We start from the raw sequence: 14,371 nt of genomic DNA, 5'->3' as shown, positions 1-14,371 counted from the left end.
CTAGGGCCAACTTCTTCTCTTCGCTAGAGGAACCCCAAATAAAGCTTTGAACCATGCGTTCAATCTCTTCACAAATCTTTTTCAAAATCATCATGGACTGTAAGAAATAGCTGGGAATTTAAAGTAGATCCAATTGAGCTAGAGTAACTCTTCTTGCTAAAGATTAATTGTCTAGCTTCCCATATAACAGCCCGATTTTAGGCCTAATCGAAACAGTGGTTTCGGGACCACAAATCCGACGAGGGAAAATATAATTATTATATTTTTATGGTATACAATTTTACGAAAATATTTCGTGAAAATTTCGACGTTTGGGCACTTAATTTAGTCAAAAGGACTAAATTGTAAAAAGTGCAAAAGTTGAGTTCTACATGTTAGAAGTGTCTAATTGTTATGAAATTATAAATTGGGGGTCCTTATGTGTTAATTAGACCATTAGTTAATTGATGGACAAAAATAGACATAAGAAATGGGTGAAATAGATTTTTTTAAATGGGGGCATTTTAGTCATTAGTAAATAAATAGAATTAAAATGGGAAAAAGATGGAAAAATGGTGTACATCTTCATTAAGTTGTTGCCAAAACTTGGAAGACATCATAGCTAGGGTTTCTTCACTTTCTCAAGCTCATAATCAAGAAAGACGAGAAGACTACCTCAAACGGGGAAAAGAGAAGATAGTGGAGTAAATTACAAAATTACGATATTTTGCACCGAGGTAAGTAAACATGTGAATTAATGCATTATTTTGATATTAGATAATATTTGTTGAGATTTAATTGAATATAAAATAATTACTTGACAAAGATCCTAAAAATGTGGTTAAGTTGGGAAAGGTGGTAAAGTGTTGAAAAACACGGTTTTCGGTTGAACACTCGGAAGAGGCCGGAGTACATTGAATATAAAGGGGGTTGCTAAGTACTGATTCCCCGAATCATTGGTGGTTGCTAAGTGCTGATTCCACCGTATTTTAAATGTGAAGGGGGTTGCTAAGTGCTGATTCCCTGAATTATTGGTGGTTGCTAAGTGCTGATCCCACCGTATCGTAAATGTGAAAGGGGTTGCTAAGTGCTGATTCCACCGTATTTTTGAATGTGAAAGGGGTTGCTAAGTGCTGATTCCCCGAATCACTGGTGGTTTCTAAGTGCTGAATCCACCGATAACGGATAATATTCCGAGTGTTCAACGGGAAAATTGGAAAGGTGAATATTTATATATGGTGGACAAGGTTATGTGAGGAATATTGGGTTCAATATTTAATCATCCCATGTGTAAGGTGAAAGGAAATACCAAAACTTCAAAAGAGCAAATTTAAATGTAAAACAGTTTTGTATAACAACAGTTGGGAAATTTTGAAAAATCACCGTAAATGGTGGAAAATGAATTAGAGGTTGAGTAATATATGAAATTGAAGCTGAATGAGTCTATTTTCATATGAAAGAAATAGAGCAATCAAAGGATTGTATATTTGGGGATATTTAAATTTTATTGAGATAGAGTTAGATTGATTTCGAAATCCCCTATTCCATTTTTGGAAAATCACCAAAAATTGTACAAAAATAATTATGGCTTGAAATTTACATGCTTGAATTCCTTAATGAGTATATTTTTAAGATAAAGAAACAAGAACATTTTTTAAATTTTTTACAGAGAGATAAGTAAATTTAAGTAAGGAGATGTCAGAACTGTCGGGCAATGAAACAGGGGAAGGTTTAAAGAATAAACTGTACTAATTGGCTAAAGAAAAAATTCTAAAAATTTTATGGTAAAAAGGTATGTGAGTCTAGTTTTTGTAAAAAATTACATAACTTAATTTTGATCCCTTTAGCTCTAGATAAAAATAAATTGGTGATGGTGACGCAGAAAAATAGCTTGCTGGAAGTTGAGCAAACAATGAAATTTATGTGTGGTTAAAATTATGTTACTTTGTAATCATGTGAGGAATTTATTTATTTTTCATATGTTTACTTACTAAGCTATATGCTTACTCGTGTTTATTTTCCCTGATTATAGTGACATCAGCCAGCTCAGAACTTGGACGAAGTCAGGAAATCATCCATACTATCATCAACTTTTTGGTATTTTGGCAATTAACACTTTTGAAATATGGCAAGTATAGATGACTTTATGTAATGTGGTATAAATATGTATATATATAGTATTGTTCGATTTAATATGTTGGTGTTTATTAATGAATAAATTATGCCTGAACGTATAACTATAATTGGTTGGAAATATTGAAGTTGTTTGAAATTATCTTTGGAAATTTGTAGGGGGTTTTATGTAAAAATAAGCAGAAATGTTGCTGAAATTTTTATAAAAAAAATATAAGTGTTTGAGTTCTAATAATACCTCATACTCTGTTTCGGTAAGGAACACGGGTAAAGGGTGTTACATCCCAGCATTGCAGCTTAGCTTGAACCTTATCCACCACAAGTCTCAAGGAGCTGTTAGTTACCCTTCAATGAAATAAGGGCACACCCAAATAAGTTCCAAAGTCTGATACTCTTTAAAACCCATGTACCTCACAAATTCGATCTTTTATCTCATCTTCAACCCTCTAAAGAAAAAAAAACATTTGACTTCCTCTTATTGATTTTATGGCTTGAATAATTCAGAACCACTCCAATATTGACACAATTATCCTAGCCTGTTCAATATCTGCATGTCAAAAAACAACTAGATCATTTGTAAAAACACAAATGAGACAGAGTTGGACTTGACCTTGAAAGGCAGATTGGACTCCAATGTCCTAAATTGACTACTAATTTAATACTATGTCCAAGTGTCACTGGGCTAGATCTTTCGTCTCACAATTCGTGCAGCTTTAGGCAATCCATTTGTCCAAACTCGCCTAAGTTAGCCTAAACACAAGTGAGGATTCCTTTAAAATTCCTCCAAGGCACCAATTTGTATAGCTGAAACAATTTATGCCAAAAAGTCGCAAAGAACGACAGAAAGCCACAAAAAAAATGCACGAGAGGTGTTTGAGTAAATGCTTTCAATATTCTATTACTCTTAAGAATAGTGAAACAATGGATGATTTACAAATGAGGGGGAAATTCTCTATTTATAGTTAAGCTCCCCCAAAATTTACAATCAAGACCAAATTATATCGACAGGCGAGATTAGTCTATCCTTTGATTTTAGGGATTTACAAGATTACATCATATCAAATCAGATCTACAATATATGATTCCCATATTTACTAAATATAGCCTATATTGCCATATCTTCTTTATTAGGCCAACCAGGCTTCAATCTAATAAGCTTCTCCAATAGTTCTTTAAATCTGGCCAGTTCTTGTGGGTTAAATGATCCACATCTTATCAATAGACCTCCATGGGGTACATCTTGTGCCATGGTCATAGGTTTCACACTTTGGCCCGTGACATTCTCCCCTACCCATTCTCACAACACCCTCGTTGTGTCTTGGCTTCTTCCGTCACCTCTTAACTTGAACCGTTGCACTCATTGGTACATCTCGTTGGCAAGAAGTTTCCGCTTTTATTTGCCCCAATTTTAACTTGCTCCCTTTTGAATCTTTTTTATTCTCACATCTTAGCTTCGTATCGCCTACAATCCAACGGCCTCTTTGCTTATGAACTTTTAATGGGCTCTTACAATTTTGGTAAGCCAACAAGTCAGAATTCAAAACACTATCAAAGTGTTCGCAATGTACCTTACTCAGAGCATTTACTCATCCTTTCTGTTTCTGTATCATTCATTTTTCCTCGAAGCCCGATGCACAACCCATCTTTCCTAAAGGTGTCAGCTCCACAATTGACACTACAGGCTTCATATCGATCTCTTGCGCCACTAACACTTCCAAAGTGGCTTTTGTAAAATTTTGTTTTATCAAGTCAATGTTCCTTCCATACAAAACATCCTCAACTAGTTGGATTGACGACAATACCTTTGTCCCAACTTTCATATCACGATGCACCGGCATAATAATCAATTACCTCAAATTCTTCATTACCTTTCCATTCGTCGATTTGTAGCTCCACATTACAAACTACTCCCATAGTTGAGGCATCCTTGGAATTTACCATCTTGGTCTTTTTATTCGATTTTCTAATCGAGAGACCAAGTTTCTTCACAGCCTTTTTCGATATGAACAAGTCCAATGCTTCCGTATCAATAAGAGGAGTCCTCTTCTGACCTGCAATGTTAATGTCTACGAACATCAACCCTTCTCTACCATCCCTTTTCTTAGGAATGAGCACCATCGAATTGACCTTCGATGTTTTTTTCTTAATAGATTTTGCTACCTCCGGCTCATCATTCTTCTTGATAGCCAAAAACGAAGATACCTTTAGGTAGTCCTTATTCATATGTGGTCATTTACAAAGTTAGCATCTCAACTTTCTCCTCTTTTTATTTGGGCTATTAGGTTTCCACTTCCTATTTCGTGATTTTCTATTACCACCGTTTTTACTACTACTATTGCCATCATCACTATATCTCTTTTCATCTACCTCATGGTTCCTACCATTGCCTCTCCCATTGGGCTTGAAAGATTCAAACATGTCTCTTCTCGGAACATGTTCCACTAAGGACTCCGCTGCCATCATGGCGTTGGTAAGTTCTTGAACTCCTCGACATTGTAACTCTTGCTTTGGCCATAATTTCAACCTATCCGTGAAGGAGAAAATGCTTCCTTCTCACTTAAATCAGAAATCTGGAGTATGGGTAGTATGGGTTTACTAAACTCCCACACATACTCCCTAACTGTGCCTCGTTGCGTAAGCCGACACAACTTTGCCCAAGCCTCATCCTCGGCATACTCTGGATAAAATTGTGCTTTGAACTCATTTTAGAACTCCTCCCAAGTCCCAATCTCAATCCTACCGCATCTCACATCTGTGGACCTACGTCGCCATTATAACAAAGCAACGTCAGTAAAATACATAGCAACAGTATTTACCTTTATGGCATTGTCCTTGATGCTCATCACACGGAAGTATTACTCTATGGCTCAAAGAAAGTTGTTCACTTCACTTGTGGACCTTGCCCCCTTAAACGCTTTCGGTTTGGTCACATCCATTGCTTGTTGCTTCGACTTTAAAGCCAACATTTCATTACTCAAGGCAGCCTTGAAAGTCTTGAGCTCCCCCTTAAGCTCATCGATATCTTCCTTCAAAGCTGTCACCATAGCCTCGAGAACATCAATAACATTTGAATAAATCTCGTAGAAGCATGCACAAGATCCTATTGCCATGTCAATCATATCCTAACATTTACTAAGTTAACACAGACATCTTTTACACATAAAAAGGTCACATTTCAATTCAATTCAATTCTAGTCTTTCATAACAATTCACAACTAATTAATTCACAGTCAAACATGCATATAAAAATTAAAAAAAAAACATAACAACCTAAGTAAATAAATATCATATGAACTTACCTAATCAAAACACCAAACAAGTTGATTCTTTAGGGACTAATCAACAATTTTAACTTTTTCTCGATTAACTCCACTTTGATCTGATTCTTGATCTAAACAATTATTTTATACAATCTATCAATACCAAATATTTTTTATATTATACCATGACATGAACAAATCTATATAATCTCATTTTCGATACCCCTAATATTCTTTTGTCGATTTTTTCTCCCTGCTTTGGACCATCCAGGGCTAATTTTCATATCATATTAAATGTTTGCAATCACTCCAGATATGTCGTGCTTGAGTTGTGACAATATCAATTGTCAATGTATCATAATATTCTATTACTGTCGGGCCTAAAGCCATTGTTGTGTTGATTTGTCTTTGTTGTATTGACTATATATTTTTTAATTTAGCAAGTCTTATTAAAAAAATATTACATATTTCATTATTTTTTTAAATATATCTTATGAAATTTAAAAATTTATAATATATGTAAAAGCACGGGGTTAGAAAAAAAAATTGAATCGACTAAAATACCCTTTAGATATTCATTTAATTACTAAAATGACATTAAGTAAATAATTTTTTAAAATAATAGAGTTTTTATTCATTTTAACTATACAGTTAAGAATAATAGATGAATTGCGTTGTTATTTGTAGATCCCAAATTCAGTACAAGAAATTTTTCAATTCGAGAGTAATGTCTTTACACATGTTTGATTGGTTTGATGTAATTGCTTAGTGCTATTTTCTTCTTCTTCTTAAAAAAAAATGGAACGTACTTTTATTGATTTAAACTACATAATTGAGTATATGAATTATTAATAATATATAACAAATTATTGAGTGAGTGGGATCAATAAGTAGTATTCCTTTTACTTACAAATCCAAATAATACAGAACAAGAAAAAGCGAAGAAAACAAAATACCTGCAGGCAATTGATCCATCACCACTGACAGTAAATAACATTGCCTCCCAATTATTGGATATTCCTTAGTGTTTTTCTCCTTCATTGTTGTAGCCAATTTTTACCACAACTTTATTAATTATAGAAGGGAACAAATAGTAATTTTAATAATTATCTTTATTAATCATATTTAACATATTTCAACCCATCTCTTCCTACATATTAATACCGATTAAGTTAAGATTCAAATTAGCAATTATCTTTACTTTTTTATTGGTAGTAAAACTTATTCGATGTAAATGTTACACGTAATAAATAGTAATTTTAATTGGATTTTAAATTACAATAATCTTTATTTTAATTTCTACCAAAAAAATAAAAAAGGAAAAGAAAACTTTGTTTTGAAAGGAAATAAGGAGCACTTAATTAGCCACAGAATTAAAGGGAACAAAACACAGAAGAGGATGACTTCTTTTATGGTCAACAATAGGATGACTTCAAAAGGTCTATTATTATATATAATTTGTAAGGCTCACAAATAAATACCAAAAAACATAAAACAATGACTTCTCCTTTTATGGTCAACCAAGGGAAAACTTCAGAAGATATTATATCATCCATTTTGTATATAACTATCAACTATAAATTAATTATTAAATTTGATTCACCAAAATATTATTTTAACATATTTTTTCTACTTTTCTTGGTATTAAATATTATTCAATATAAATTTTATGTGTACAATATTAATTTATACATGTTCAAACAATATTTTATTTTATTTTTTGCATTCTAAATATCAGTATTCTTTATTTTCATTTCTATCAAAATAAAAACAAACTTTGTTTTCAAAGGAAATAAAGAGCACTTAATTAGCACACATACACACAAAGGATAACTTCTCCTTTTTATGTTCACCAACATGAAGATTCAAAAGGTGTAATATTTAGGGGTATGTATTCAATCGAATCGAGTAAAAATTTTGAATTCATTTGTAGACGAGTCTTACTTCAAATCCCATTATATTCATATTTTTATTGATAATTTTGCATAAAAAGTATAAAAAATACCTTTGAATAATATTACTTATTTTAATGCCTAATTAACTTGTGACACCAATTCAATTGTAATTGAACAAAAGAGATTTTTATTTCTGAATTGATTTTTAATTTTATAACTTCACCAATTTTGAACTAAATTTTATTATTCTACTTTCTTTTAACTATAAAAGCTATTGACAAGTTATATAACTCGGTTAAATTAAATAATTAAAATCGTTATAATTTTAATATTTATACTAAAAAATTTAAATGGTATTAAAAAGTAGCTAGATATCAACAATCCAACAATATTTCAACGACAGCAACAAGAGAAGAGTATTCAAAAGTAAAAAAGAAGAAAGACTAGCAGTCAAGATTAGCTTTATCGTTCTGCATACACCAGCTTTGGATAAGCATGAATTTGATGATCGTCATATGAAAACTGAAAAATATAGCACAAAATAAGTAGCATCGGTTTTACTCATAAATCCAAATAGTGCGGGACAAGAAAAAGTGCAGAAAACAAAATATGTGTAAAGTAGGCAATTGATCCATTACCACCGACAGTAAATAGTATGTGTAGGCTATGCCGTTGCCTCCCAATTATCGGATATTCCTTAGTGTTTTTCTCTTTCCTTCATTATTGTAGCCAATTCCACCAGGTGAGGAGTAACCCATTCTCAACTTTCTTAATTACACCAGGCCATTATTTATTTACGAGTGTGAGTGCAATACTTAAAGGTTGTTCGGTAAAAAAGAAATATTAAATATTAAAAAGTTAAGTTTTAGAGAATTAAATTTAAATTGATATTTAAAATATATTTATATATCATTTAAAATTAATTTCGAAATATAACTATACTATTTATTAAATGTAATTTTTAATTTTAAAGATAAAATATAAAGGATAATGGTAAAAATTAAAATAAAATAAAAAATTCTACATTAACCCTATATTTGGATAAATATAATTAAAGGAAAGAAAATGAAAAGAAAATAGGGGAAGATTAAAGAAAGGAAAGGATATATTAACGATTAATTTACCAGTAAATCAAAAAAATACGTGCATAGGCTGATTGTAGGAAAAATTAAGGGAAATTTTTTTAAAAAAGGTTAATCGAAATTTATATGTTTTTATTTTTTTTGGTTAAAATAAGTATTAAATATATTAAAAAAAGTAATAAGGTTCATTTGATTGAATTATTCGAATTAACTGAATTAAAATTACTTATAATTTGTATTATTAATTATTAAGTTCGGTTAATTACCAGATTTCAAATCGAATTAACCGATAACCGAACTTCCAAAAAATAATTAATCGACCTCCGACTGAATTAGATCAATTAACCGACTGATTAACCGAATTAGATCGGTTTGATCGATTAATTTGGTTTTAACCGAAATTTGAACACCGTTACATTAAAGTGCTAATTTATTTAGAAATTACTAAAATAATATTTATGTATTTAAGTTTTTATATTTTAGGTTAAATTGTAAGGATAGTCCTTGGATTCTCGGTTTGTGTGGATTTAGTTACTCTACTTTTATTTGCTCAAATTTGATCTTACTATTTTTCAATCTCTGTTGATTTTTCCTTTAACTCTGTTAAAAAACTAGATACAATAATAGATTTAGCCCCTTAACCTTTACAACATTTGTCAATTTGACCTCTATTCTTTTTATTTTTTTCTTTAATTATTAACAAGTTTTAAAAAATTAGAAGAATTTAAAAATTATATTTTTCCCATATGTGCCGATAAATTAAAGATAGAAAAAAAACCAAAACTTAATATTAATAATTACTACTAGAGATTTTAACTTATTTTAACTTGTAATGCTCATTTAGTGACAATAAATACAATGGATATTAGATAATTTACGTTATAAACCATTGAACTTAAACTCAACTTTCAAATAAATCATAAAATTTCATTTTAATAAAAGAAAAATCATTTCATTTTAATTATTAACAACTTAAGTGACTTTCAATAATCTTTTAAATAATTGAATCCACATTTCTAGCATGATTTTAACATACCAAGAAATTAATACCTAATTAGAATTTTAAATAATCTTTTAGATTTATTTTTTCAAAATTCGATAGAGTTTCTGTTTTCTTCTTCTTCTTGGTGCTGACGACAATATTAGGATAAATATTAGATTAACATTAGAGATTAATATCATATTAAGATTTACTTTAAAATTTTATGAAACACCATGAGTGAAAAATATTATGTAACAAATATACTTTTTAAAAATTCATATAAAAGTAAATTGATGTTTTGATTATAATAGTAAAATTAATTATTTATTATGCACCATTATTATTATCAATTTTTTTATCATATAAAAAGATAAAAATATCCTCATAAAATATAATTTTTTTTTGTATATAAAAAGACATTTTAATAAATTTATTTATGAATTAGTGTTGGTCTGGTCTGTGGTATTAAATCAATAAAATACTTAACATAAGTATGGGTAGATATCATCCCTCAAAGTTTTAATGGGTTCTAAATTAAATTCTATAATAACATATAAAGTTAGAAAAACATTTGAAAAAAAGCTCAAGTTTATTAAAAATATATGATCTGTCAAAGTTAGATATGCTTTTCATTTTTCTGTTCTTTTTCCAATTTCTCTTTTTTGGTAGAAATTAATTTGAGTTAATTAAACATTAACAACGGAAAAAAGGTTACAACATCCATCCTATGCATCTCATAAGCTCTACAATAACATATCGTGTGTTACTCCTTAGGATTAGATGAATTTTTTATTAGAATGCCAAAACAAATTAAATTCCTTTGTGAACTGAGAAAAAAAAAGGAAAAAGAAGAAGTCATAAGAACCAAATGAAAGTATAAATTCTTATATAAGCACCTTTGAAAGTGGAAACCTCTCCCACGTTTTACACTAAAAGTGAACCGTAGCTCCAACATGAAGATGAGCACCTTTTGACGGGACTGAAAAAAATACATTTCTTATATAAAGGAAACCATCCTCCTCTTTCTTCCTCACACAAGGGAAGTAAATTAAATTAATTCCTCTAAGTGCCCTTTAACCCTTTCAATTTTTGTCTCCTATTGTGAAACTGGATCCTTGTTTCAAACATGGACCAAAGTTTCAGAACAATTTCTCGTACGGGAGATGTCAGTGAATTGTATAAATTGATTCAAAGTGATGGAAATGTTTTCAGGCGCTTCGATGAAGTGGAGTTTATCGAGACTCCTTTACATGTAGCTGCAAATGAAGGGTGCATCGGGTTCGCAATGGAGATGATGAAGCTGAAGCCGTCATTTGCTAGGAAGCTAAACCAACAAGGTTTGAGCCCCATTCACCTTGCATTGGAAAAGGGGCATAAAGAGATGGTGCTTCGTTTCCTACAAATGGATAAAGATCTTGTTCGTGTCACAGGGAAGAATGGTGAGACTCCGTTGCACTACATTTGTAAAGTTGGAAACCATGACAGTCTGCTGGAAGCATTTTTGAAGGCTTGTCCTGATTGTATCCGAGATGTTACAACTGAGAATCGCAGTGGTTTGCATATTGCAGCGGAAAACAAAAGGTTGGATGTTCTTCAGATTTTAATTCGAATGCTTAAGAAGAAGGACTATTATCGGGAAGAGGTAAATAGAAAGGACGAAGATGGCAACACTGCATTACACATAGCTGCTAGAAATAATCAAACCCAGGTTTGACTCATGCGCTTTAATAATTAATATTAAATAGATTCTTTTGTACTCCATACCCATGATTAACTGATTGTAGTTTTTTTTTTATCTTAAACTATCAATTAAACAGATGCTTAAACTACTATTAAGTAGCAAGGCTGATAAGCATGCCACCAATCAATCCGATTTAACCGCACTGGGTGTTGCAGAACAACACAATAACAGAGAAAGCATCAGAATGCTGCGTGGTTGCTTTATTCCAGGAGTTGCAAACATTAAATCTAAGTGGGAGAAACAAATCGTCAAGTATGCCGCAAAAGCATCATCAATAATTTTTGACGATTTGGATAATATATCAAGCGATGACCGCAATGCCTTACTAGTAGTTTTAGGGCTGCTTCTAACTGGAACCTACCAAGCCACTCTTAGCCCACCTGGTAGTGTTTCGCAGGGTGACGACACCTCATCACCAGGGAAATCAGTACTTGATCTAGCTAATTTTCTTCTTTTCTATATTCCAACCTATGTTGTGTTCATGGTAACCTTTTTCCTAATACTAGCCCTGCTGAAACCTTTTCCCCATGGTTTCAAGAAAACAATTCAAGTACTACTTGCTTTCTTCGCAATATGCTTCGACCAATCGATATCTTTCATAGCCCCAACAGATTTTGCATTTAAAGTTATGGGAGTATTTTCGCTATTGTTTTTTGTTTTAACATTGGTTATGTTTTATAGTGATCGGGTGTCAAAACTAAGTGTTGCAATTTTGGGATGTTGGTTAACTCCTTCACAATTGTTTCAAGTAATTCCTGCTGATCCTGACTCAATACTGTTACTATTAGCAATTAACGGATGCTGGTTATTTCTTTTCGTAAAGGATGATTTCTGGGAAGGAACCATTATAGTTATGGGATATTGTTCATACAGTATTATGGAAGTCGTCTTTCAAGGAGCACTTGCCATTGGGATGCCGGAATTGGAATTCTATCTTATCCCCTTGGGATGTTGGTTTTTTCTTTGTCTTTGTAGATTTTTCTTCAAACAGTGTTGTCAACGTTGTAGCACTTAATGTTTGCAGACTTTGTATTCCAATCTATTTGTATTATGCTTATTTATTATCCATATTCTCTTTATGTATCTTTAATATATTAGGAATAGAGTTCTTGATTTTTTATGGAATTAAAAAAAATCAAATGAATCACGGGGTTAGCTGAAATAATAATAGTTTCTCTTAACTTAACTAGTAGTCGAGAGGTTTTTTTTTTTTTAGCTCGTGTCCAACGTATACCCTTTAATAGGCCTATAAAATACTAGTGAGTTCCATTAAAATATAATCACCTAAGGCTTGCCATACATGATTTAAGTTTAAAAAAAAAGAATTTTATGCAGCAATAATAGTATTTTAATTTTAGGATATAAATTTAATTTTCAAAATATAAATAATTAAATAATATAAAAAATTTATTGATTAGGGGTAATTTTCCATACATTTTAACCTACAAAATAATTAACTAAATTATATATTATTTATTATAAATTAATTATACAATTTAAAAGTTTTAATTATTAACTAAATTACATTAAGAGTCTGGAAGTCCAACTCTTCATTTATTAATTCCATAGTTATTTAGTGATAAAGTTAATCCACCAAAAATACCATGAGTGAACTCACCATTATATACTATTACGAAAGCTATTGAATTAATTTTTTTGACCAATGACCTTATCATGCATGTCACCCTTATAGATATCAATGATCCCTTTATATTAAATCTGTTAACCTAATTCGATCCATTTTTATTTCATCACCATTATATCTCCCACAATTAAAATGATCATTATGCATTCTAATACTGATAAAACCATTTGTCCTCCAAAAAAAAGACCCATGATTATGTTTCATTTTTCATAATACATACAATGATAGTAAGAGAATATCATTTACTCTTTTTATCGAACTATGATTTCACTATTGTGAGTGAAGTCATGCCATACATAAGTCATGTATCCAAAATATTAATGTTCGGCCGATAACATTGAGAGTACATGTTTTCAATATATCAAAACATATGAGTTATATAGACATAGAGATAATAATTCACTTAGTAAATTACACCATAAACATAATAAGTAAATAAATCTCTAAATGAATCTTTTAACCATCCTACAACCCAAAGAAGGAAAGTTATATTTTTACCCAATAAAATTACATTCAATTAATTAAAAGAAGATTTCACAGGTAAGAAGGTTTCGATGAATAGGAAACCAGAAGAACAAAAGAGAAAAGGGGAAAAGAATTGTAGAAAAGAAATAAATAAAAGAAATTAAAAGAAATTTATAATTTGTATAGGATCATGACTAAATTGAGCTAATTAGCAGAGGTGAAGTCAAGATTTTTTTTTAGGGAGATTGAAATTAAATTGTAATTTTTTCGATAGTAAAAATGTATTTTCTTCATTTGAATAGCCTATATTTTTATAATTTTAAAGGATTAAATAATAATTTTATCAATTTTAGGGGGTCAAAATATAATTTTACTTTTATTAATTTAACATTTTAAAAAATTTAAAGAACTTAAATAAAAAAAATTCATTTTAAGGAGGTCGGGCCCTACCAGCCCTCTAGATACACCACTACCAATGAGTAAATATTAAATGTTAATTTATTAGAATCAAGATTAAGGACTAGTTCATTGTTGGATTTAAATTATGGTGTGCTAATTAAAAAAAGTACATTTAAAAAGTTTGACAATGTTTAAAAATAATTAATTAAATAATTAATATTATGATATATAAAATTCATGAAATATATAAATTCATTGATGGTATTATGATACATGAAATATACAAGTTTAAATTGTAATAAAATTTATAATTAATTCAAATGTAAAGTATCTTTATTTTCACGTATTATTATTACTACAATGCCAGTTTTTTTTGTATTAATAAATATTCAATTGAGATTATAGGACAAATATAATAAAATAATTTACAGTAATCCATTATTAATATTGTGAGATATCTCATTTCAAAAAAAAAAAAAAGAAATTTGTGATATGTGAACTACAAATTTTAAATACTTAATATAAATTATTTGTAAATTTTAATTTAATATATATTTATCTTTTATAATTCATACCCAAAGTGGCTTTCAAAAGCTAAAAATTTTAACCTTTTTATTTGAATTGAAAAACTAATTTAACTTGAAAAGCTATCTATTTACTACTGCTTTTGGTTTAACAATAATTAATTAAAATGAATGATAGTTTTATACATATATGGAGAGAGTAATTTACTACAATTTAACAAGAAAAACACAATGCAATGAACAAAAGTGATTCTTCAAATAATAAG

The 14,371-nt window shown here is 30.0% G+C and overlaps 1 protein-coding gene across 2 annotated transcripts; it reads left to right on the top strand.

Annotated features, from left to right (window-relative positions):
- The first annotated feature begins 10,051 nt into the window (after positions 1-10,051).
- Positions 10,052-12,129, top strand: LOC107930706 (ankyrin repeat-containing protein BDA1). Of its 2 annotated transcripts, XM_041103559.1 has the most exons (3): positions 10,095-10,770; positions 10,900-11,039; positions 11,149-12,129. In XM_041103559.1, exons 1-3 carry the CDS (start codon positions 10,458-10,460, stop codon positions 12,085-12,087), a joined length of 1,392 nt encoding a protein of 463 aa, XP_040959493.1. In that variant the 5' UTR covers positions 10,095-10,457; the 3' UTR covers positions 12,088-12,129. The 2 variants fall into 2 exon arrangements, with proteins under 2 accessions (XP_040959492.1, XP_040959493.1); XM_041103558.1 differs by having other exon boundaries at positions 10,052-11,039.
- The last annotated feature ends 2,242 nt before the right edge of the window (positions 12,130-14,371 follow it).

The sequence above is a fragment of the Gossypium hirsutum genome, chromosome D10 (genome assembly GCF_007990345.1).
Source record: "Gossypium hirsutum isolate 1008001.06 chromosome D10, Gossypium_hirsutum_v2.1, whole genome shotgun sequence".
Taxonomy (NCBI): domain Eukaryota; kingdom Viridiplantae; phylum Streptophyta; class Magnoliopsida; order Malvales; family Malvaceae; genus Gossypium; species Gossypium hirsutum.
This window is presented reverse-complemented; position numbering and strand designations above follow the sequence as displayed.